Source organism: Vigna umbellata, chromosome 10 (genome assembly GCF_029865625.1).
Source record: "Vigna umbellata cultivar VRB3 chromosome 10, Vumbellata_1.0, whole genome shotgun sequence".
In the NCBI taxonomy this organism is placed as follows: domain Eukaryota; kingdom Viridiplantae; phylum Streptophyta; class Magnoliopsida; order Fabales; family Fabaceae; genus Vigna; species Vigna umbellata.
The window spans coordinates 14,735,070-14,760,547 of record NC_142174.1 but is presented as its reverse complement, the minus strand read 5'-3'; the positions used below and the strand labels follow the sequence as shown (position 1 = coordinate 14,760,547).

Here is a 25,478-nt window from a genome sequence, read left to right as displayed (position 1 = left end):
GAGAAAGAGATGGTTGTGTGTCACGTGTAGAGGAGTAGAAGAGTAGAGGAGAGAGAAGAAAATGCAAACTTTTTTGTCTCGGCACCATAGAGTTAACTCCATTTCTATAAAATTAACGAAATGAGCTTGATTTGTGCAAATTATACAAAGTGTGAACAAAATTAAATTTTTTTTAAAAGTGGAGACGAAATTGAGACTTAGTAGTGAATCTAAAGACTAAATAAACAATTAAACCTTATTTAAATCAAGACAAATATATGTAAGAAAGGTTATGCAACATCTCGTGATTATTTATATACTAAATTTATTTAAATGGATATCATAAAATATAAATATGCATAAAAAATAAATAAAAAGAATTCGAAAAAGTATTTCTCAAAAGAGCTTAAAGTATAACATAAGCTCAACTCATTTTTTGAATTAAACTTAACTCAAAAACATAGTCTTAAACTATCAAATATTCAATCTTTAATAACTCGTAACCCTAAAGTCCAAATAAAAAACCATACTTCATACCTCTAAATAATTTCACACATTCAATTAATTTCATAAAAAATTCTCAATCTTTACCGTCCAATGTTTTAGTGGAAGAGGAAATAAACATGGTGGTGAGTGAATGGAAAATAATTAATAATTTTTTTAATAAGATTTAATAGTGCTTCAATTTATTATTTTAAAAATTAAAAGATTTAATCCATTTGTGAAATTATTTTGTTTTTTCAGTCATATATATTTAGAATAACTGTTTACCCTTTCCTTTTTTGAGCCAAAATATTTAAACGTTTTCTTTTTGTCCACATATAAAATGTGCTTTTGAACCCACCCTGGTTGATTTGGGCCTAATGCGTTTTGTTGCTCAACTGATTAGGTTGCGGGTCATAACCCGATCCATAAAATCACCCATTTACGATATTCGACCCGAGTCGAAAAGGAAAACTAAATTCTTCCGCCGCTCGCGGAGGAGAGTAGCTATTTTCATATTTCTGACGCTTAAATTAAAAATTGTAACCCAAACACACAAGAAATTACCCTTTGCCGCCAAAATCAATTGCTGAGCTTAACCCAAGGTACGTTTCTCACTTAGCTCAATTTTGTAATAAACTGTTTTGAGTATTTAGCTATTAACTAACGCGATTCTGTGAGTGGCAGTAAGCAAAAATGAAAGAAATCGTGACTGTCCAGGTTGGCGATTTCGCAAACTTTGTTGGTTCTCACTTCTGGAACTTTCAGGTTTTGATGCCTATTCTGTCTTTTTAAGAAATTTCAGATTAGATTTACTTCTACACATTTTGCTTTGTTTATTGACTTTAATTTATTTGTCGTGAGTGTAGAAAACATTGCACTCTCAGTCAATTAAAAATAGATTACCGTATATAATGGTTTGTAATGATTACGTGATAGTGTTAAAATTCTGTATGCTATCGTTGCATGTATTGTTTAGTGGTGTTTATTTATTTAATTTGCTAAACCTTCTCTCCTTAGTTCTTTCATTTTCTTTCAGTTTAAGTTGATAATCTATAACTGAAAGTACTGTTGATTGAACATGTTAATTTCTTAGTCATGCATGCAAGTTTCATTTGTGTTCAAATTATTAGGATGAGTTGCTTGGGCTGGCTGGGGATCCCTCTGCTGATTCAGTGTTCAAGAATCAGGATCTTAACATGGACGTGCTTTATCGTACTGGTGAGACACAGCAGGTGCAATTTTCTGTTGTTGAACTAGCATTTTCTAAAATAAATATCTAGTATGTAATTAGAATTGTTTGTTGTTTTAGAAGATAGAATGAGATGTTGTATTTGGATTTTTTGTCCATATAATATAACGCTTCCATTGCATTTGCCATTTCCATATTACATGTTCAACCGGTAAATTAAGTTTAGTTCAATCTGATTGGATTATTAATAAACTGATACTCTTATATTCTAGCTGGCATAATTTTAGAGGTGACAAGGGAAAATGGGGATAGATGATCGAAATCTGTAGACTGGAAACATTAGATGTTTTTCCTATGTTGACACCGTTTTCTATTAATCGTGCAGGGCATTCCTTCGTATACCCCTCGCCTGGTTTCAGTAAACTTGAGAGGTATTTAATTAATTAGTATTTAAATTGTTGAAGAAAATATCATTGTTGTTCCTTTTTACCCTTTTTATAGGATCTATTTTGCTGACATCTCTGTTTATTGAATTGATGTTGCTATGTGACAGCGAAGAATCCATGGTTGGTCTTACATTAAACAGAATTCGGAAAAAAGTACTATTAAATAAATAATAAAAAAAACTAGTATGTTGTAGGACCACTATAGTGGGTATAAACTTTAAAGGTTCATTAGTAATTGCTTAATTTTTTTGAGACTACTGGTATACCAGCGTTTTATCTTTAGGCATGTAAATCAAGACAGATCAAGTTGGTTGGAAAAACATTAAACAAAATTACCCATAACATGATTAAAGTTCACAGCTTGCTTTGTTTGTGAATCTGAGGAAGAGCAAGAGAGACATAAAAAAATTTGGGAGCACTGTACAGTGTTAAAAGCAGAAGGCAACTCATTTTCCTTTCATGAATAGTAGTTTACCGTACTTATGAAGTTATGACTGCATGATTGGTAATATAGCTTGGGAAGTTACGAATAAGGAATATAAATTACCTAGGTATATATGTTGGAAGTAATAGTACGTATTCAAGATTGTGAATTTTTCATTGAGGCCAATTCATTAATGCTCACATTTTAAACTTTTTAGGCCCCGCCTTTCTTTCTATCCTTAAAGAGCTGAAGAAAGCACCATATCTTGCCTATGCGGTGTTTCCTTCTTTTTCTTCAGTTTTTATTTCAACATCCTTGCTACTTTCGTTTATTGTGTGTTAATTTTGTCTTCTTTTAATCTCATGATGTTAGAAAGTGTCAATGTAAACTTATTTTAGGCTAAGATTAATGGTATACTTTCTTGTCCCTTTATTTTTCTCTTGGTGTAAGCTCAAATTGTCCACATTCCACTTGTTTAGGATTTTTCAATCTTTTCAGGATCTCTTGGATCTATGAATTCACAAGGTACATTGTATACGGAGGTTGCTTCCACATCACGAGATGTTGTCACTTGGTGAGAGCTCTTAGTCTATACTTTTATAATGATGGTTGAAGAAGGTTCTCTCTTAAATGGATGATATTGAGAATGCTAATTTCTTCTGTGTGAATCTTCTTAGTTACTAGCTTGTTTTAGTGAAATGCAGTGTATTCATTGCTTTTCTTTTGTAAATATTAGCAACTTGGAGATATTATGTAAGGTCAGTTTTGAATATCTTTTACATATGAAATACTTGAAAACTGTAAGAGAGAGGCAGTTCTTTTCTACCAAGAAACATACAAGAAAATTGTGATTCAAAATTGTAAATTTATTCAACAATAACCTGCTAACATTCTAATGTTCTATTTACATGTTTCCTCTATTCTTGGTGTTAAGCTTCACTTTAAGCTTTGTAGGATTGAAATGAAAATTTGAAAATGTTTTGCCTGCTACTTTTTATTGGACGTGAAACCTACTTCATCTGTTATATCTATCATTGTGGTTTGAATTTATATTCAAATGCACTGACTGCCCATACACCAACGTGCAGGACTGGTAGAGTTTCCACTCAAGCCTCTGAACCTTTTAAAAGAAATTTGTTCCTTCAAAGACTTTATGAAGAAGAGGAAAACTCGAATATAAATGAGATACCTGGTTCAAATAATGATTCCCGGACTGAGTACGAGGATAAGGATATAATTGAATGCCTAGAAAATGATGTACAGTTTTGGACAGACTACTCAAAAGTACATTATCACCCCCGTAGTCTTTATGAATTAGATAGAGTTTGGGCAAACGTTGAGGAGTTTAACAATTATGGAATTGGAAGGGACTCCTTTGCTTGGTCTGTACAAGGGGAAGAAATAAGTGACAGGCTTCGATTTTTTGTTGAAGAGTGTGACCATATACAGGTAACGACTTTTCATTTTTCCAATCTTGTAGTTGAGTCAGTGGGTTACTTCTCGTGTATAACTTTAGCAATTGTTGTGAGATGATGAACAGAGACAATATCCAGTGCCAATGGATTTTCAATAGGTTTTCAATTTTTAGTCCATTTGTATTCTTAAATTTCATTTTTTGTATGGGCCTTTATATATGAGAAAGCAATGCATATGCCTTGAAATGAGTAGTTTAGTTTAGTAATATAAACTTATACCAAAAGTACAGTAATATTAATTCTCTAAAATGCTTACTTAACATAATATTTTTGCCTTTGTCCATTATGTTCTAAAAGAAAATTAATTTTTGTTTGGTGTGCCTCTTCCAATCTTTAAATTTTGGCAATTTTGACAGGGATTTCAATTTATAGTTGATGATTCTGGAGGTTTCTCTGCTGTTGCCGCTGAATTTTTAGAGAACATTGTAGACGAGTATACAAACATTCCTGTCTTACTGTATGCTGTCCAAGGTTCTGGTTCACGCACAAATCTTCAGAGTGGGAAGCTTACAGTGTCAGAGGTTCTTCATGATTCTATATCATTTTCAAGATTGTCATCATACTGTAAACTTATTGTACCTGTTGGTCTGCCCTCCTTAAGTAAAAGTATGTCAAACACAATTTATCATATTAGACAGCGGCACAATAGTCAATAGCTTTCCTTTGATAATAGGCAGCAAGTATTGACGTTTGATTTGCTAATACTTTACTAATTTGAACAGCTGGATACCGTTGATGGCATTGAATTTTGTTGTAATATTGATAAAATCCTCCTTACCATTGTTAAATGTATTTCTGTTGGCTGACAGATGGACAAATCATAGATTCCAATTCTCTCATTCACTTTTACCTAATCTTCTTTCAGGTAAAGCTTCCAGATTCCTCCACATTGAAGATGCGAAGCATTTCCACTCAAGTGCAGTTTATGCTGCAGCATTACACTCCATTAGTCTACCTTTTCGAATGGTTCCTGTTGGGCCTAGTGCAGATTCTTGTTCTATTTCTGGTGCTGTGGATATTCATGGAGTTGTACAAATGTTATCAGGACAAGGAAGGCAGAATATGGTGTCAGTTCTTGATGTTGCCATGCCAGCACCAGCCTTAACTGGTAAATGTGAATAATTTTTTGGGCTAATCTCCATAAGAGATGTATTTGATTGGTCTTACTCTTGAAATTCAGGGGGGCAGAATAACTTGTCTCTGTTAGAGGTTTTACAGCCATTGACCCCACAAACAGATGATGATGTTGAAGACATGTTGGCTATTGAACACATGACAGTCCATGGAGCTCTTGCATCAGGTATTGGCTACAAAGATTTATCAACGAATATTTTCTTCATGTTTGTTCTGCTTTTCTGTAAACTCGGCAGTCCAAGTTACTTTTTACCATGTGTAACTAGGATGTCACAGATTTCATTCTTGAAGTTAGCTTCTTGCAAATGCAAGATAAGGCTGCATGAGTCTGATCTTTCCCTGGACCCTGCCATGCTGGGAGTCTTCTAGCACCTGGTTGCTCTTTATGTTGCACTTGTATTAGTCTTCTAATCTTAATCCGACAGTATTCTTCACTTCATGTTTTGGCTCATAAGACCTATCTAATAAGTATATTGAACTTCACTGTTCTGTTTAAGCTTATCATGAAAACGACAGATTTTAAGGTATCTATCTTTTATGGGTCAGTGAATCATTCGAGGCAGCAAAACATGTCTCTACTCAAATACATATTTACACAACCACACAGAAATACAGTTTTGGGGATACGGAAGAACTCAAATAGGGGTATACACCCACACACACACACAAATACATTTTTTGGGGATATGCAAAAGAACACAAATAGGGGTTTAATGAAGACAACTACCAGATTTCTGTGATGAAATGTTTCATAATACAATTGATTATGTCTATCTTCTAGTTCTGAATGAACTAGGTGATAAATTACCATATAGTTTTCTGCTGTAGCATGCGTAACAAGTGATATTCATTTCTTTATTATGGAACTTTCTAAAGTTAGATTGACACAGATTCATCATTATGCAATACTTCGGTTTAATTAGACAGAAAAGCTCACTTTTTGTTGTTAAAAAAGGTGTATCTTAGTTAGGTACTCAACCGTAGGTAAGTTTGTTACATTAGTTTAGGTTATTGGATGAAATAATTTAAAAACTGCATGTTGCTTATCGACATGCTTTATATTTATCCTATTTTTCTATTATGTTGCTTTGTTAAGTTCTCTCCTTTGCGTGATTGTTTTTGTCTTAACCCTTCACTGTTTTGATTCTATAGAAGGTCATCGCGCTTCAGTTAGTGAGGTAAAGGATAAAGTTGATGGTGCTTTTAGATGTGCCAGTACAAGGCCAATGTTCTGCCATCTATCTGTTGCACTTTGTCCGTTGCCTATCCCCTTGCCTTTTCCATCAATATTTGGGAACAATGTAGGCAAGCAAGGTGAATTAATAGGTGGTCAAACTATTAATTCATCACCTAAAGGATCCCTTGAGGTCCATTCCGTTCCCATGGCCGCCAGATTACGTTCCAGCAGTGCTGTCTTACCACTCTTAGAGAATAAACTGCGAAATCTTCAGCGTTTTGGAATTCAACGAGGAGCAGCTGGGGCAGAGTTACTTAGAAGTTGGAGCTTTGGCATGGAAGAATTGGTGGAGATGGAAGAAATGTTGTCTAAAATGGCGGCGGCATTGCGTCCTCCTCAGTTGACGTCAGATTCAGATTAGAATATACATGTTCTTCACAAAAGAAGAGTCAGGTAACATTTGTTAGGTTAACAAATTTGCATTGTGCTGTACTGGCTTTTCAGGCATTTTGTTGGTTAACTCTCCAAGCCACATATAGTTGATTTTTTCTTTACAGTTTTTATTCATTCCAATTCTGGTAACCTGGTGCTTGCTCATCAACCAATAGGCTTTGGGACCTCCTATGGGATTAACTACCTTGCCCTTGGCTTGGGCTTTCATCATGTAGTTACTGAAGTTAATCAATATTGCTCTCAAACTTCTTCCTTCCAATCTGCTTGCAGCTTTCACCACCCTTGTCTTCAATGTTATTTTTCTTGTCTTTAATTTGGCCTAAAAGAATGTGTCACGGGGAAATGGGCAGAATAATGTAGTAAAAATATACTTAACAGCGGAATGTTAGAGCATTAAGAAAGGGAAATTTTAGCATTTGACCGAGCTTTCTGGTAGAAACAGTGGAATAGGCTTTTTGGAAACATAATTTCGGGAAATTATAGTAGTTTTGGAAAACAATTTCAGAATGCTGGACATTATTTTCTGAAAATATTTTTGTAGGAAGATACATTAACGGGATGGCTTCATGTTCCGGAAATAAGTTCAAAATTATGGTTGAACAGTTCAATGAAATTATTTTTCAAAACTTAGTTTGGTAAGACAAAAGATAGTTTATATACAGCTTTTTTTATCTTAATCTATTGAAGTATTTTTGAGAGTAAAACTTATGACAACTCATGATAAATATTTTTGACAGTGCATGTATATGATAACCATCTCCAAAAGATTTATGTACGAGTTTGAAAAATATTATTTAAGTATCTATGATCTATTTTTTCTAAAATTATATTTATTTATTATAATTTTATTTTTCATATGATTAATGATTTCTTGAAATATATAATTTATAACTTTAGCATTTCATTTTTCTTACCGATATTAAATATACTTATATAAATCCTGAATGTAAGGATCAGATAATTGTATTTTTTTCTATTTTTATTCAAAATATTTGCTTATAATTTATTTTCATTTTAATGGTTTTTTTTCTTTTACAAATTATTAGTTTAAAGATTAAATGAATCAAATGACTTTATTGACACTCTTTTTATATTGATTTTTAAAACAAGAAAAGCTATTTATCAATTTACTACTAATAAAACAAACTTATAAACACTATACAAGAATTTGATATAATAAACTTTCAGCCATTTGAATATTTTTTTTCCATGGCTTTGTTTTATTTAAGTTAAGCCTTACATAAATTTGGATATGTTTGACTGAATCTCTATTAAAATTTCTTTATTTATTGAGTATTTAAGTGTTTATAATTTTTATATGAGTTCTTGTTAATTAACTTTTCTTTTGTTATGATGTCTTGCTTACCTATTTCCATTTATTGAAAAATGCGAGGTATTGTAATTGATAAAAAAATGACATTGTAGTTAATATAAAATTAAAAATAATTTTTATTAAGCTCGAACTATGTGACTTCGTATGTCGTATATTAAGCTACAACCTTAATCTATAACTTACCTTGTCAAAATAATTATTCTTTGCTTTGGTCATAAGAATTCTCAAAGATATATCATTGTTTCAACATTTGGACTTACGCTATTTTAAATAAAAAATTGTTAAAAGGATTGAAAATATTAAAAAAAATAAATATATTTAATTAAATTAATAAACAATAATTGAAAAATTTATATGATAAATAATTATTTTAATATAAGATGAATATGTTATTAAATTTTTATTTATCTTTTAGAATGTGGATTTAATGGTATTGAATAAATTAATAAATATAACCACAGTTCTTAATCCCATGTTTTTTTGGAAAACTATTCATTTTTCTGAAGTTTATGATATTAATAATTACAAATATTGAAAAAGGTCAAAAGAATACAAAATAATAATTATAATGAGTATTGAATGAAGAAAAAGAGATATAACCTTTAAAATTTAAGAAATATAAACAATGAATTTAAAAATACTTTTAAACAATAAATAGTAAAAATGAGAAGATAATAATATTTGAATTTTAAGAAAAATAAACAGTGCAATTAAAAAGCATGTCACCTGTTATTAAATGAGAACGTTGAATTTGCAATCCGAAAGTCAATTCAAATATTACAATTATAATTTAAATGATAAAGTCAAAACAAATTAAGTTATCCTTTGATAATACTATTTTAGATTATATATGCAGTGTTTTTAAGCACGTATCACTCACGCGCTTCAACCAGATACCCCTTCATACCATCATTTACATATTTCACATATAATTAATTTCAATAAATTTGTACGTGATAGCTTATTTTATAGTTTTAAAAGAAAGAAGATAATGTATAATATAGAGATTGATTGAGATACATACAGAATGTGGGCTTTTCCACTCACATTCTATTTTAAGTCATTATCTTTCGCTTTCATAAAAATCATAACTTTCAGGTTTCAATTTCCATGCATTTGTTTGATACGAAGTTATAAAGAAAGTAAAAGTAAATACTATTTTTTCACATTAATTAAAAAAATAAAGAGAAATACACTCATAATATAACCTATAAAAAAAAGTCAATAACAATACCACAAAATATCATTACCACCATTTTAATTATCTATATCATTATATAAAAATATTTTCTCATACACATCTTGTTTTCAATTTTACATTTTCAGTATCTTTTTTTAATTTAACTATTTATTTTTAAATTTAATTGTATTTTAAACTAAAATAATTAACTATAATAAAAAACTATCTACAATAAAATTATAAAAATTATTTATCATTTTTTTTGTTATTATAAAAAACTGAAGACGGAGTTCCACTAAAAAAAAAACTTAACTTTCTAACCTTCTTTCTTTTGAAACTGCTGTCGTCTTATCATTGTAACATAAAGTTGATAAAAAGTAAGTCGTTTTTCTCTTTTGTTAAATGATTAATATTATTATATATATATATATATAAAGAAGCTAAAACTTATGTTGGTGTCAGATCAATAGACCCCACGAAAAAGATGCACGAATACTTTTCAAATTTAACCTGGATATGTATAAATGTGTAAGTTGTTATAATATTCAGTACGTACTTGAGGTACACATTTTATATATTATAGATTTATTGATTTATTTACGTAAATATTGTATCGTGTGGGGCTACACTTTGTTAGATAGATGTTGGTGTTATGATGAAGAATTTTATCATCTTTTCTTTTTAACTTTTGGATCTAATTTATACCTTTGACTATAGAATAAGACAAATAGAAAATATATCTAATTTAAACCATAAGATTCTGCATCATTCTTTACTTTCTTATCCAATTTTGTGACATCAAAATTCCCCTGCTGCCAAATATATTTTGACTTTTTAATCAAATTATGGTAGCTGGTCACAATTAATACAAAACCACGTTTATGATGTTCACATTTTCAAACAGTACATATGATTTTAGTTAAGATAACTTCTCTTAGGATCATAACATCAAACAATATGATTATAGCATAATATATAGTTTGGTGAAATAAAAATTGAGAAGCAAACATTGTTATTCTTATGGCAATAATTAATGGAATATTATAAAACAAAATTATGTTTATGCAGAGTTCAGATTTTTTTAGTATTGTCAGATATATGATGTTGGTACTTTAAAATTTTTTAAATATTAAAGTTAGTGCTTATCATTATGTTTTTAAGGCACGCAAAAAAAAAACAAGAAAAAAACAGTAGAATGAATAAAATTAATTTAACCAAGTTTACCAAAATTATCTATAAAATACAACTTTTATTGAATTCAAAACTTATTTTAAACAGTTCCTTTGATTTTCATAATATATCAACTGCATGAAACTTAAAAAAAGAGTATTCCTAATTTATTTCTTATGTTGGGAATGGTAGTTTAGGTTAGGAAATTCATATTTTAAATGCAATTCAGACCGTTAAAACAAAAATAACACATGTTTCATTAGCATCGATAATTTTTTTCTCAGAGACCAAACTAGTATGCGTTTTATACAACGCATATCAAATTTTTTTTCTCTATTTTCCATTTTAATAAATAATCTTTTTGGATTTTTCTTTTAAAATTTAACATTCAAACAATTAGACATTTCAAAAACATTAGCATTTGTATAATTTTTCAAAATAAATTATACTAGTTCTTTCTTTCTCTCTCCATCACTTTTCTTTAGCTTAGAATTCATAGTAAGATTTGGATGTATAAAATAATATAAGTATTATATTTTATTGCCCGAAGCACATGCAGCATTAAAGTCCATTAAGAAATCATGAGTGATAACATATTCCAAAGCAGTATATACAAAACAAATGGACTATTAATTGACTTCATGCAATCTTTAAGGAAAGAAAAAAAAAAGTATAATGTTAGTGTGGTCAACTTTTCATGAAAAGTTTGATTGTGCACTAATCACTCCGTTCAAATGTTGCGCCTTAAAGCTGTATTTGTTTGAAGAGTTTTTATGAGCCATTTTTGACTTTGTGTATCTCGCGCACAATAATACCAACCTTAATAAAAATAGTAAAAGGTTGTGAGAAACCGTGGAAGATGCAGAAAAACATTGCTGTGACAAAATGGGATTGGAAAGAAACAAAGAACTAGTATGTCTTAGGGTTTTCTAAGAGATTTATCAAAAATAGGTTGGTTGCACACAAAGTTCCACATAAAATAAAATAAGAGATGAACATGAGTTTATATATACATAAGAGACTTTCATTGGAGCAAGGCCTTTTGGAGTGGTACCAAAACCAAATCCGTGAAGGTTTAAACGGACAATATCTTACCAATGTGGAAATCTATGTATGTGTTGAACCTACCTACAAAATCTACAGAGATTTTTTTTTATGGAAGAAGATAAAAAGAATCTATTTGTTATTAATTTAAGGACATTATTATTTTGATACTCATACAAATTTTACACTAATTATTTTATCTTTTAATTTTTTTTTATAAATTCAAAAACTTAGTTTTTGATGACTATTTTTACTTTTAAAAATAGGTTGTCAAGTAAATCTTTCGAAGTCAAAGAATATTTTGCTTAGTTTAAATGTTTGAGAGTTTCTAGATGAAGTTAGGAGTGGAATGCTTAGTCCTAAAAAATTTTCTGTTAAATTTTAAAGATGAGTAAAGTTTTCTTAAGGAAGTTGACTTTAGTGACTTTTCTTTTTTAACATAAATTTGACTTAAGAGACCTATTCAAAGCAGTTCCTTACAAACATACGCTTTAATTTTAAATTTACTTAATAGATGTAGGCTCATAAATTTCAGCTTTTAAAAAAAAAAAATCAACGGATGGATATCATAGGGTGAATTGTTTTTTACAATACTATTATCGTATTATTCATATTTGAATAAATAAACCAATTCATTATAGCTTTAAAGTTTTAAAATGAAAACCTTTCTTTTACTCTTTCAATGTATTGATCTCAGATTTTAAAATATTAATTTGATGAATATATATATATATATATATATATATTACTCTTTGAGGTTTCAAAATTGAATTTCTCAAAATTTTCCAAGTTGTTTTTTGGAATCATATAAAACTTACTTTGTGTGGATCACACAAAACTTTATAAGTCATGAGAAGAAATTGGAGGCAATTGTTTTCATTACAGTTTACTCTAAGTTTGATTACATGACATATAAAATATGAATAATTTTTCTATTAAAAATATGAATAATTTTTCTATTAAAAATATGAATAATGATATCAATGCCTTATTTATTTTAAGGTTATTTGATATCCTCCTATTAAGGTGGTTAACTAGACGATCTCTATACATATCTATACCAAGGGATTTTTAATCATTTTTTAATTATAAATTATCTGTAAAATAAATAATAATTATTTTCATTTAATTTTATAATTATAATAAATAATAACAATAATTTTATTATTTCTATTATTATAAAAAAAATGAACACACGTATACATAACACATGTGTTACTAGTATGAATTAAATTAACGTGATGGTTCTGATAGAGATAATCTTGACGGTATCACTATCAGTGTGTCTCTACAACTTTAATAGATGTGATTATATTGGAAGTTTTCTAGTTTAGTTGAAAATTCATATTGTTTTATGTGATTGTTCATTAACTTGTTAAGCCTTTAATAATTTTTCTACTGTATGAACTTCTCAAAAATTGATAGAATAAATATTGAAAAATTGAATTATTATAACTACTATTCTTACTATTGAAATTATGAGTGAACAAAAGTTTTCAAAATTATGGCTATAATGTGATTGTTCCTTAATTCGTTAAGCCTTTAATAATTTTTATATTCTATCAACTTAATTATATTGAAGACTTGTATTATTATTAACTTTAAAATTTCTTATATCTTCCAGAAAAGTAAAAATATGTGCAATCTTGTTATTAGTATAAGAGTTCATAATAAATTAGACTCTTTATTTCATTCTTCCTCACATGTACTTAAACTTAAGTTTTAAGTTTAAATTTCTAACTGTATATGTGAGAGGAAAATTTATTAGGAAAGCAAGATTAATCAAACTTAAGAAGTTTTTCAAAATCTTAAAACAATTAATTTATGAGTTTTATAGCGTATATGTTGTTTAACTTTTCTATTTTTACCAAATATGAGACTACGACTTCCATTTAAATTCATAACAATATCTTTGTTAACGATAAATCTCTTTCATACTAGTACATTATCCTTCAGACGAAAATATTCTCTTTTATCGTCAAAACAATATATTTGAGTCTTCATTTTTATATGATATTATTTTTTTAATTTTTATTTAATGTAAGGCTTAAATTTATATTTAAATTTTTAACAAATTTTTGTTAGAACTGGTATCTTTTTATAATTTATATTTTTTTAGTTTTCTATAATATTTTCTTTCTGGTGGTGGTTTGGTTTGACCATTCTGTTCTTGTTTGCATTTTTTTTCTTTTCTCTTCTTTGATTTTTATGTGATAATAAATAATTATTGAAATTTTAGAATTCCAATCTAATTAAGAAGTAAAAACTTTATAAAGATATCTAACATAATTTAATAAAAAGCATCCTAATAATTATTTAGAATTTATGTTACACAAAATGAATATAACAGTCTAAAAAGGAAAACTCTCTTGTATATACAATTTATACTAATTATGAAAAATGTAATCAAAATACATTCCTTTAAAAAATTCGATCTTGTATGCATTTCAACAGTATCTTAATTTTTTTTGTAAATATTCTCTTACTCGCTTATAAATAATGAATAAATATTTTTTTTTTGTAAATACTCTCTTACTCGCTTTTATACAAACCCATAATGTTTTAGTTAGGTTGAGTGATTTGTTATGTATAAATATCTCACTATATAAACATGTTTAAACCTAAAAAGAATAAAAATATTAGAAGCTTCAGTTACACTTACGGGATTTTAGGGCACAATTTTAACCAATTGGATATAAATCTAAGGTTTTCTTCACTTGAATGGATTTGGGGAAGAATTATTGAATGAATTTGAGAGGATTTGAAGGTAAATTTTTTGTTGTTTATTTAAGTGAATTTGAAGGCAAGTGAGAATGAATTTGGAAGTAAAGTAAAGTTTGTTAGGATTAGTGTAGGATTTGATTGATTTGACAGATTAGAAAAATTTACTTCCAAATTCAGTATCACTTACCTCCATATCCACTCAAATAAATAACAACAAAATTTATCTTCAAATCTTCTCAAATTCACTCAATCACTCTCTCCAAAATCCATTCAAGTGAACAAAGGGTAAAAGAATTACGAGCTTTATAAAGAAAATTAAATTGTCAATTTTTTATTGTTTGATTTATATTTTCTAAATTATTCTAACCAATGAATTAACTTATTCAATATGATTACATAAATTTAAATATGTACATTGTATGAATCTGTATACATAAAATAATTGTTATTACTAGTTAAACAATCAACATAAATTAATTATCACAAATATAAAGTGTCTTTATATTTGCTACAAATATTAACTACAAAATAAAATACATCTCACTTAAAAAAGATATTTAATGATATTAATAATGAGGATAGAGTGTAATAGAATCTGTGAAAATAATTATTCATGCAAATTGAATACAGATGAATTAGTTAGAGTTTATTTTTTTTAAAGATTTGTTTTTTTTTTGTTTTTTAAATTCAAACCAACTAATGCAATAAAATTTGGAATAGTTCAAACTGGATTGGTCAAATATGTAAAGCTGACTAATAAGATAAGTTGGATGAATTAAAAATGCAGAAGGTAGAGCTTTTCTTATTTCCAAATTCAATAAGTTTCTATGATTAGGTCAATCTCAACAATTAAAATGCCCATACAAAATGCTAAGGGTAAGGGTACTGTTAATTCTTAGACCTAAATGATAACAATTTTCTAAGTTTTGGCTAAGAATGAGAGAAGGTAGAAGTTAACCTATAATTCCACAAAACTGACAAGCTATTGCTTTTGAAAATACCACTTAGAGTTAATAGAATATTTTTTATTTACAAGTTTTAATTCTGTGTTCAATTTCTGACATCAAACAAACATTTATAGTTATTTTTAAAAGGTTACGGATCAATTATATTTAAGTTATAAAATGAAAAACTTTAAATGTAACATGAAACACATAGTAATGTAAAATGGGTAGATTATACTCAAATCTAATAGTAATTGTGCTCCAAATATTTCTTCCACACCGAAACTATAATAATCTTACTGTGATAGAAATGATTTGACAAACACAATCGATGAGGCCTTTAAAAAAACATTCTGAATTCTGATTTACAATTTAGTTTTTGACAAAAAGAAAAGAAATTAAATATAGCCACTGCTTTAAATTTGTTTAAAAAAAAGAAAGAAAGAAGAAAAAAACAACAGATCCTTAAGATCAGTGAAGATCTTACTTTCTAAAATTGTGTCTAGCTTGGTAGTCTCCTTTAAAAGCTAAGCAAACCGTAGCGGATTATGAATCGCACATGTCTGCTTTGCATCTCTCTATCTCTCTCTTACTATCCATTTATATCCGGCAGGTAAGAACTGAAGAAGGGAAAAAAAAAATCATTAATAGAGATGTCTAGGAATTAATTGCAATTGATCATATATTCTGTAAATTCTAAGTAGGGGTTATATATAGCAACTCAACTCAACTCAACACTATCTACGTGCATGTTTGCAAATCAATGCATGGCCAAAAGGGTTACCTTGATTTCTACTGTTATCCATTTGCTTGAGAGCAAACTCTTCATTTTTTTCCCAACAAGGACAAGGTGAACATGTTTGAAACAACAAATTTCATGGCAAATCAATGTATAACTGTGTTTCATTCTCATTTTGCATTGAAGCTCTCGGTATATAAAAAGTAAGTATTCCAAAAGCAGGCCAAACCTATTGTTGGGATGGGGATGTATCATGTATTTTATACCAATACGTTTTTCGGCTCACATGTCAGTTTTCACAATTTTCCTTTAAGAATATTAGCTTGTAATCTCTTTCGTTAGGTAAAAATCAGCAATCACAGTGAGGCTTATGCAATTATTCACACAAAAAAATAGGCAATCTGATTGCAAATGCCAAGGACTTGAATTGAGAGATTGTCAAATTCCTGTAACACCCCCGCAGATACCTCAAATTCAGAGCATATCATAGGTTTTCTTGGAACATTTTAATATGCACACTTTCCTCAAGTAAATTTTGACCTGACCACCAATAGAATGACAAGTTTAAGGTGTTGATTTCTTTAAGAAAATATTTATATTTTTAATTTACTTCTCCTTAAAAATATTATCTTAATTTTACTTTTTAAATATTTAATCGTTTTAGAAAAATGGCTTCATCTTCGTTATTGTTATACAAATTTTAAAGATAAAATAAAAAATGATATTGTTTTATTTAATTTAAAAATAAACTTTGACTTGAATAATTGTTTCTTTCATTTTCCATAATTTTATTTTGAGCTCATGTCTCTTGTCATTTTGCATCAGATTTAACGTCTATCACTTTTTTTTATTTTCTTTCAATCTGTCTCATCCTTCCCCTACTTATCTAGACTCAACAATTTGGCTACTGTTGGAAGTTCTCATAATTGATGAACCAGATCATACGTCTCTCACTTTGACAAGACCTTTCCCCTAACAGACCCTCTGCTTCCTACCACGAGGACTGATTAGCTTTCTCCTGCCACCAAACTAGATTGCCCTCGCGATGTAAAAGCTAGCTAATAATTACAATCGCACACACAGAAAAGCATAGAAATCATCATTCATGGACACATATCCTACGTGAGCTGGGCTACATCAAGAGGCACGAAAAATAACGGAAGAAGGAAGAATAAAAAACAAAAACGGAAAACCCATGATGGAATAAGGAAATGGAAGAAGAAAAATACCTAGGCTGAAAATTGTTGGAGGAAAAGCACAGAGGCTCGAGCTGCAAAATTGGAAATCAACAGGATGGACCAAGACTCCTACACTCCTCGCTTTCAGACTGTGGCTGGTGAAGGGGCAGTTGGGACTGCTGGCTTTGTTGCGGCGATTGCTTCTGCTGGGGAGGGAGCAGAAGCTGAGCCTCGAAAGGAATGTTGTGAGGATGAGGCTCTCCTTGCTGTGGCTGCTGCATGTGATAAGGGTTATCGAAGGATCCCAAAGCCAACGAAGGAGACAACTGATCAGCGGAAGCAGCAGCTGGGGATATCTGGCTGAACCCACCAGCAGAAGAAGCAGAACCCACATCGAACCCACCACTGAACCTAAGAAACTCCTGCTGCTGTTGATGCTCGTAACCCCTGAACATCTCCTGCTGCTCCCTCGCCGCCACAGCCGCAGCCAACTGCTGGGCCTCCAAGATCTGATGCTGCTGCGGCGACTGGCCGTCGCGAATCATCAGCTGCCCACCGTGAGTGGCTGCCGTCACCCCCGCCATACTCCCATACAGGGAACCGGAAAAAGGATTGTTTGGGTGCTGCTGGAGAATGGGGGCTGGTAAGCCTTGAAAAGCTTGGGGACCGATGTATGTTGCGAGTTCCTTCTTTGCATTGTTGAGTTCCACCTGGATCTGCCTGAGCCTGTGTTGTAGGACGGAGATGAGGCCCACGCAGCCGTAGACGGGGTCCCTGAGACGAGCCTCGGCCTCGTAAGCGAGGGACTTTACGGCGTCGTCTCGCTGCGAGGCGCTGAGTTCATTGAGAAGCTTGGCCACGTTGCTGGCCCCGAAAACCTTGTGCACGTAAGCGAACCTCTGAGGGTTGTCCGGCGGAAAGTACGGTGCGAACACGCACTCCTGCGTGCATTTTCGTCTGAGAAACTTGCACGCCGCGCACGGCGAATTCGATGATGATGACATCTTTTCCGATCCCTCTCTCTCCTTTCCTCTCTCTCTCTCTTGTCCCTCACACACCAAGGCAACTTCTGCGGTTAATTAAATCGTCAAATCATATTATATTAGATCAAATCCCCCTAATAAAATTAGTACTAGTACTATGGTTTCTCTTTCTTCGAATGAGCGATCTAATTAGTATCTAGCTTTCACAGCCTGCAGTACCTGATTTTTAATTTTCTACAAACAAACAACAAAGAGAGAGAGTCAAATGGAGATATCAATAATAATAATTAAACCTTGATAGCTGTAAATAAATAAATGCAGGACATGGAAATTGAGGAATCATAGAGAAAAACAAAAACGGATTATTATTATTCAACGAAGCTTCATGTTCCGATTCGTGATCGCGGATTTATTAAAAGATTTCAAACGTGATATTAATAAACTAATCTAGGTCATTAAAAGCGTCTCCAAATCGTTCCTTTTTTTTCTCACAAAAATTTAACCGACAAGAATACCAGTCAATAAACGATTCAATCCGAAAAGGAGAAAAAAAAATGGTAAGCCATAATGAATAACATTGTCCGAGGAAGAAGAAGTACGTCGAAAATCTTGAAATACGAAAGTGAGAAAAAAAAACCTTAAGTTGCACCGGTAGATCTGAACACAACGTTTGTTTGCGTGGCGGCAAAGATTGGAGGTAAGAGAGAAACGAAAGAGGTGATGAGATCCATCAGTGACCGGTGTGATTCTAAAAACACAAAGCTGTACATACATGAGAAGAGAGAGAGAGAGAGAACTTACTGTGACCTGTGAATAGATCGGCGCAAGGCAAGAAATAATTTCACACGAGGCTGTGCTGTGTTGGTGAGGTTGAGAAGAAAGAGAGAGAGAGAGAGAGAAGCGAAGGAAATAGAAGAGATGGGAACGATATATAGAGTCGAAGGTTTTTTTTTTTTTTTTCTTTTTTTTTTGTAGTTTCTTGAGCACTGCTGCCACAAGCGCAAGAGCTTTCAAGACCAGCTAACCTTCCCTTCTTCATAAATCTATCTTAATAAATCCCATTTCGTCCCACCCTATATATCATATTATGTCTTCCACTATCATTGTTATTTACAGTCACTATCATTATTTTCTTAACTGCCTTCTCTTTTTTAGCAATATTTATTATTTATAATTTTCTAAACAATTTTACAGTTCCACATTTAATATTTCCTGCTCTCATCACTCACTCACAATCAACAAAAAGAATATTCGCTCCACTTTTCCAGCCTTGTCTAAATTTTGTCATCAAATTCTACATTATTCATGTCATAATACATAGTTTTTCTACCACCAAATCATTTGTAACTTTTTGTGACGCTGATGGTATTTAAAACTTTCATATAACCTTACTTTACCCATACCCGTTTCCATCTTCAATTTGTGCGACAATTAATCGTCATGCATGTGTGTCATGAATCTTAAATGAGAGTGGAGTACTAGTATATGCATTAAATTTGTAATTCCAAAAATTTGCCAAAGTCAATACATCTGAATTTTAAATTAATTATATATAACTAAGTAGAGCTGTTTTGTTACGGTGGTGCATATTAGATTAGATAGACTCTTTGTACAACAGATTTTCCCCACTCCATCTCCGTCCGCGGTTTTTTCTACATTAGTTTAGTACGTGGAATTGACTAATTGATCGATACTGGTTTATGGAACCTTCTTTTTCAAATACTAATTATAACATTGTTATAGTTTTAAAAGACTTTATAACCGAACGTGTTACGTGTGCATTTAAATAATACTTGGTCATCTGTTAAAGAAAAAAAGAATTTTTATAATTAAACGATATTGTTTTTTATTTTTGGGAAATAGGAGAGGATGATTAGGTAGTAAAAGGTAGAAAAAATGGTGATTTATTAAGTTAGAAAGAAAAAGTATAGTAAAAGGAAAGAGGAGGGGATAGTTAAATGTTGAGATCAGGCTTTTGCTGCGAAACGCAATGATGATTGTATTTTCTTTATGCAGTGCAGACTGCAGCACACGTCCGTGTACCGTGCGCGTCAACCCTATTGCTATTGTCACCGCTGCGTCCTGTAGCTTCTCTTGTTGTGCAGGAGAAGCAGGGTCATATCCGTAATGTGGTGGTTCCTTTGAGGCAAAAGAAAAGAAGTGTAAGCAGGCGTGCACGAGGTACGAGGGGGTTATGAGAGTGACTTGGTATTCCCGGTCAAAGTCCGTACCCGAAAAGAAGAGTGATGAGATGAGAATGGGTGTGGGTGTGGCTCTCGCTCCGTTCCTTCTTCACTCCAGCTCCCCCTCCTTCCACTGACTACTGCGCACATGCTGCACAGTCGTTTTGATTGACCCCTTACCAGCTTTTGCTATTTTCACTCATTCATTCACTTTCCTGAAGTGACAAAACCTTAACCTTCCTCCCCCGCAAATAACTGTTCTGTTCAACAACGCATTCTCCTCCCATCCCAACTCAGCCGTCACTGCTCAGGTTTTTCTTTTTCTTCATTATTCTTATTATTAACTTTATTTAATATTCTATTCACCCCCATGCACCACCTAAATTCATTTTCCTTTATTTATACCATCTACGTATGTATCTACACTGCCCGATTCCAGTATAACTATTTTTCACGTATACTACTACTTAGGTCTACGCCCATGTGCCCATGTGCCCCTGTGTCAATTGCAATCCTTTTACCTTCACTCAATTTTACTCCTATTTTTTATCTATAAATTTTGAAATCTTATATGTTTTTTTTAAGATTTTAAATAAATTAACTCAAAATCACAATATATTGATATGTTTTAATAACTGATTAAATGAATTGTTAATGTCAAAATTAACGAAAACAGTATTAGTCGCATATATGTATGTGTATTTATAAATATAAAATATTAAAACTCTTCTCACCAAAATATATATACAACACATAATTATAGAGACATGTGGTTCAAACTCTTATATATTACTAGAATAATAAGAGTAAGCTAAGATTATATAAAAAAGAAGATCACATTTCAACACCATGCAAACTTGCGTGTGTGTATTTTGAATTCAACTTGCAGAATTAAATTACAATTTATGTTTAGTACCTTCGCTTGTTTAAACTATTACCTGTTTAAGATAACGTACACATAACAAATATTACTTGCACAGATTTAAAGAAATTAATTATCATAAAAGATTTCTCTATACTTAAAATAATAAAAAATAAAGACCATATAGCTGAGAGAGAAGCTAATTACTATGAAATAAAAGGGATGAGTAAAAAATTCATAATGAGAGCTAAAATATGGATTACGTCTCTCAGTTCTAATTGTAAAACCGTAAACACTAAACCAAATGTGATGGAAGAGTATCTTTGAATCTATTGAAGTTTTCTTAAAAAAGTTACAATTCACTTTTACGAACAAATTAATATATTTAGTCGAAGTAAACACATCAACACTGGTAAAAGCATCAATTATTTTTTGAGGAGTGGATTTTTGAAAGAAAATAGAATTCCAATTATTTTAATGCATAGGGTATGATATGATTGCTGAGTTATCTTAACTTGGTGATAAAGGAGCTCTTATTTTCTCTTTAGGTTTCCGAGGCTTGAAGTTTCAATCTTGTGGTTATACGTCAGAACATGCGCAATCCCATATATTGCTGAGATTATGCCACGTGTAACTTGCTTTATGATACCCTTAACACCTACCACTGTTCTAATGTACAATTGCAAATTACTTATAAGTATGCTTAAATTAACTTATTACTAAATCCATTTAAAAAAATTAAATTAGTTTACGCATAAATAAAATTTAGAACGTCTTATACAGTGTTTTCAATTTTAGCTATAATTTATTGAAATTATTTTCTCCTTAGATCAAGCAAACATACCTTTTAATAACAATGTTATATCAATATTTATCGCATATATAATAATAGTAGCGTAATTTATGATTTTGCATTGAAATTCACGCGTGTGAGAAAATGACATGGTCATCCATTAAATTTGAAAACAAATATATATTCCTTTTCTTTCTCTTCCCTCGTAAATAGCAATTCATAACCCTTACTAATTGGTGAATTGTGATTCACTCGTTGTTTTTGCAATGCTTGTATCATAAGGTTTTCCATCTTTATAGTTTGATATTTTATGTTATTCCCTTCGAAATAAAACTTTACTTTTCCCTGGTCCTTCTAAGATATTTAGAAATTGTTCAATATTCTTCTGAATTTATATACTATAATATTAACTGACATTTATATAAAAGAAATAAAAATAGTAAATTGCAGCATAGATGGAGTAGAATAAGTCAAAAATAATAACAAAACGTTTAAATATGTTATAACTATTGTGAAATAAGTAAAATTACATATTGTTTATATAATATTACATTCTTTGACTGTATGTTTAAATAAATTGTTAAACGATCACTTATTTAATACTCACTGATGAATATCGGTGTTGTAATATAATATCCAAACCATCACCTAAAAAACGGTTGAGGTGTGTAAAAGAAATATTTGCTAATGTATTTTTAATTAAATTTAGAATATTAAAAATAAAGATTTAAAATGTTAGTGATATAAAAACTAGAAAAACTTGTTTACATGAGTTAAAATTAAAATTCACATATTCTGTAAGAATTTAAAATGGTAATATAAAAATTTTCAGTAATAAAAAAAACAAATTGATATTGAAAATCAGAATTCTACTAATTTTGTATAGTACCTAAATCCTTATATAATATCTAGGTTTAATACCTCTTTTGGTCCCTAGAAAGGGGGCCAATGTTCAATGTGGTCCCACCTTTTTTTCGAAGTTCAATGTGATCCCATCTTTTGTAAAAAGTGTGCAATCAAGTCCTTTTTGCAAACGGCGTGAAGTTTTTAACGGAGCAGCTGACAGGGTGGACTGAATATCATTACGTGGCTTTGTGTGGGTAATACGTGGCAGAGAGAGGGTGATACGTGGCAGAGAGAGGGTAAATTTGGTAATATTAGTGAGGTTAGGAAATCAGAAGTTAGGGTTTCAGGAGTTTTAGAGAAATTGCTAATTTGGGATACGAATGGCTTCTTCTGAAGGGTGTTCATCGTGTTCGAGAAGTTGGGGCAAAGGATCTTCTCGGTGGTCCCATGGTTGTGGTGTGTGGTATTTTGATTTGAAAGATTCAGCACTTTCAGCAGTGAAGTTGATGAACAACATTGCCTGCCAATATCAACAATTTAAGTTTCTTTAACACGAGATAAAATGGGCATACAACCAAAACAAAGAAAATAATAGATATTATGGAACAGGAAGGGTAGGGGAAAGAAAAGTAGTTTAGGAAAATGCTATTTTGTTCAGATTACAGAAGGCAAAAAGCTGCTAGTAGCGCAATGGCCGCAACTGAAAACCTCAATTTAAATCCATGCTCTGCTACCCAGCTATAGCAATTAATGAAACATGGAGGTATTTAACACATAAAAATTCAGCTGCAATAGCGTTAATAATACGGAAATCTCAAGTTCAATATTGAAAGAACAAAATTGACTTAAACAGCAAATTTACCTTTGCATTGGGGCTGTTGAAGAACTTGACAACGAAAGGATGATTGTTAGGATCATTGTTAAAGATAGTAACGACAGGGATACTGGACTCCTCAACAAATTTCTCTAGAGTATCCACTTGGAAATCCTGCAAGCACGAGTTAATTTTGACAGCCAGTATTAGATTAAAACATCAAATAAAATTGCAAAATTAATCCACATAAATCAGCACTACCTTGGAGTCAACAAAAAGTTCATCGAACGGCTTGAATAACCTAATTACAGGGCCAGCGACTCATGATTCACCTCTTGGAAGGTGTTTAGCATTCAGGGTGTGACCAAAGTCATAATCAGCACGCAACTTCTCTGCTAAGGCAGTAAAGTTATCAAACTCCTCGCCAGAAAATTTCGGGAAAACTCCAACCCTAACTTCTGATTTCATAACCTCACTAATATTACCAAATTTACCCTCTCTCTGCCACGTATCACCCTCTCTCTGCCACGTATTACCCACACAAAGCCACGTAATGATATTCAGTCCACCCTGTCAGCTGCTCCGTTAAAAACTTCACGCCGTTTGTAAAAATGACTTGATTGCACACTTTTTACAAAAGATGGGATCACATTGAACTTCGAAAAAAAGGTGGGACCACATTGAACATTGGCCCCCTTTCTAGGGACCAAAAGAGGTATTAAACCTAATATCTAATATGGAAAGCTGTTGAGAATATAACTTTCTTTTAAATCGTTTGGCGTATTTTATACTATTGTATTTTATGCTATTGCGTAAAGCTTTGGATGTTTTTAAAAACAAAAAAATGGGATTAATCTTTAGAAGTAGTACTAAAACGATAATAAAAATACATTTGAAACGCTGCACAATTGTTTTTCCAAAGCAATTGCAGTATTAAGATATTTTAAGCCATTTATCAATATTTTAAAAATCTATAAAATAAAAGCTTTATTGTTTTCAATTTTTATATATTCCATACTTTTTCTACTTTAAATAACTTTTGTTAATTCTGTAGGCAGGATGATTAAGCAGCAACAATAATAATAAAAATAAAGTTAAAGCATTAAACTAAATACTAGACCGAACCCTCACTAGTGCAGAAAATGTAAAAATGTCTTTAACGTCACTCTTTAGACGTCTGATCACCGAATATTCAATGTAAAAAATGATCGGTGACATTATTATATTTAAAATCATTATTTAGACGTCGGCTGGGGGTCTCCGACGTTTAAAGAATAATACACGTCGACCCTTGCAATTGAACGCCAAAAATAGATAAATGAATAAAAAATATTAATATTTTAATTGATTTTAGACGTTCGGGTTCAGGGTGCCTGACGTCTACGACTTATTTAAACGTCGGGCCAACCATTGGATGCCAATGAGGTAGTCAGAATTCCAAAAGTTACCCTTTAGACGTCTGATCCCGCCATACCGACGTTTAAAATCTTATTTAGACGTCGGCCCCTCCTAACCAGATGCCAAATGTGTCCAGTAAAATTATATTTTAAACCCTTTTGACGTCAGCTAGGAGGGAACTCGACTTCTATAGTCATTTAGACGTCGACTAGGAGGGGGGCCGACTTTTAAACGTCTACTATTACCAAAATCGCGAACGCGAGGCAACAGTTACGCGCACTCAGTGTTCATCATCTTCCTCGCGTTTTCTCTCCACGACCAAAGCTTTTGAGGTTTGTTTTCTCTCTTTTACAACGTTTAAAATTAGTTTTACTCCGATTACATTACTCTTTGATTAATTATCTTCCATTTGAACCGATTATAATGCGTTTTCATTCAGTTTTGCACGTGTCCTTGGTCGGCGATTTTGAGCGTTTTTTTGCTGGCGATTCTTACGTTTTTGAACGGTGAACTCCTCCATTTCC

The 25,478-nt window shown here is 31.3% G+C and overlaps 2 protein-coding genes and 1 pseudogene across 5 annotated transcripts; 2 read left to right on the top strand and 1 right to left on the bottom strand.

Annotated features, from left to right (window-relative positions):
- Positions 1–949: 949 nt before the first annotated feature.
- Positions 950–7,022, top strand: LOC124830754 (plasma membrane, autoregulation-binding site, misato segment II, myosin-like, tubulin/FtsZ protein). Of its 2 annotated transcripts, none has more exons than XM_047304560.2 (10): positions 950–1,067; positions 1,150–1,230; positions 1,596–1,697; positions 2,040–2,085; positions 3,023–3,098; positions 3,613–3,973; positions 4,356–4,605; positions 4,865–5,107; positions 5,180–5,299; positions 6,286–7,022. In XM_047304560.2, the coding sequence occupies exons 2-10, from the start codon at positions 1,159–1,161 to the stop codon at positions 6,729–6,731; spliced, it is 1,716 nt and encodes a 571-aa protein (XP_047160516.1). In that variant the 5' UTR covers positions 950–1,067; positions 1,150–1,158; the 3' UTR covers positions 6,732–7,022. The 2 variants fall into 2 exon arrangements, with proteins under 2 accessions (XP_047160516.1, XP_047160531.1); XM_047304575.2 differs by having other exon boundaries at positions 992–1,067; positions 1,596–1,683.
- An 8,353-nt stretch (positions 7,023–15,375) lies between these two features.
- Positions 15,376–19,095, bottom strand: LOC124830776 (LOB domain-containing protein 10). 3 transcript variants are annotated; one of them, XM_088100567.1, is made up of 4 exons: positions 18,860–19,095; positions 18,658–18,715; positions 17,127–18,292; positions 15,376–15,778 (listed from the first exon to the last, which is right to left on the bottom strand). In XM_088100567.1, the coding sequence occupies exon 3, from the start codon at positions 18,077–18,079 to the stop codon at positions 17,183–17,185; it is 897 nt and encodes a 298-aa protein (XP_087956693.1). In that variant the 5' UTR covers positions 18,080–18,292; positions 18,658–18,715; positions 18,860–19,095; the 3' UTR covers positions 15,376–15,778; positions 17,127–17,182. The 3 variants fall into 3 exon arrangements, with proteins under 3 accessions (XP_087956693.1, XP_047160549.1, XP_047160543.1); XM_047304593.2 differs by having other exon boundaries at positions 18,696–18,715; XM_047304587.2 differs by lacking the exon at positions 18,658–18,715.
- Positions 19,096–23,122: 4,027 nt separating this feature from the next.
- Positions 23,123–24,007, top strand: LOC148191982 (uncharacterized; annotated as a pseudogene).
- Positions 24,008–25,478: the final 1,471 nt, after the last annotated feature.

What these genes read in the sequence shown, in the direction of transcription:
- LOC124830754 (XM_047304560.2), top strand. Translation starts at nt 1,159, where the DNA reads ATGAAAGAAATCGTGACTGTCCAGGTTGGCGATTTCGCAAACTTTGTT. An exon ending in CTCACTTCTGGAACTTTCAG is followed by an intron (nt 1,231 to 1,595) that starts GTTTTGATGCCT and finishes TCAAATTATTAG; the next exon opens with GATGAGTTGCTTGGGCTGGC. An exon ending in GCCAGCACCAGCCTTAACTG is followed by an intron (nt 5,108 to 5,179) that starts GTAAATGTGAAT and finishes CTTGAAATTCAG; the next exon opens with GGGGGCAGAATAACTTGTCT.
- LOC124830776 (XM_088100567.1), bottom strand. Translation starts at nt 18,079, where the DNA reads ATGTCATCATCATCGAATTCGCCGTGCGCGGCGTGCAAGTTTCTCAGA.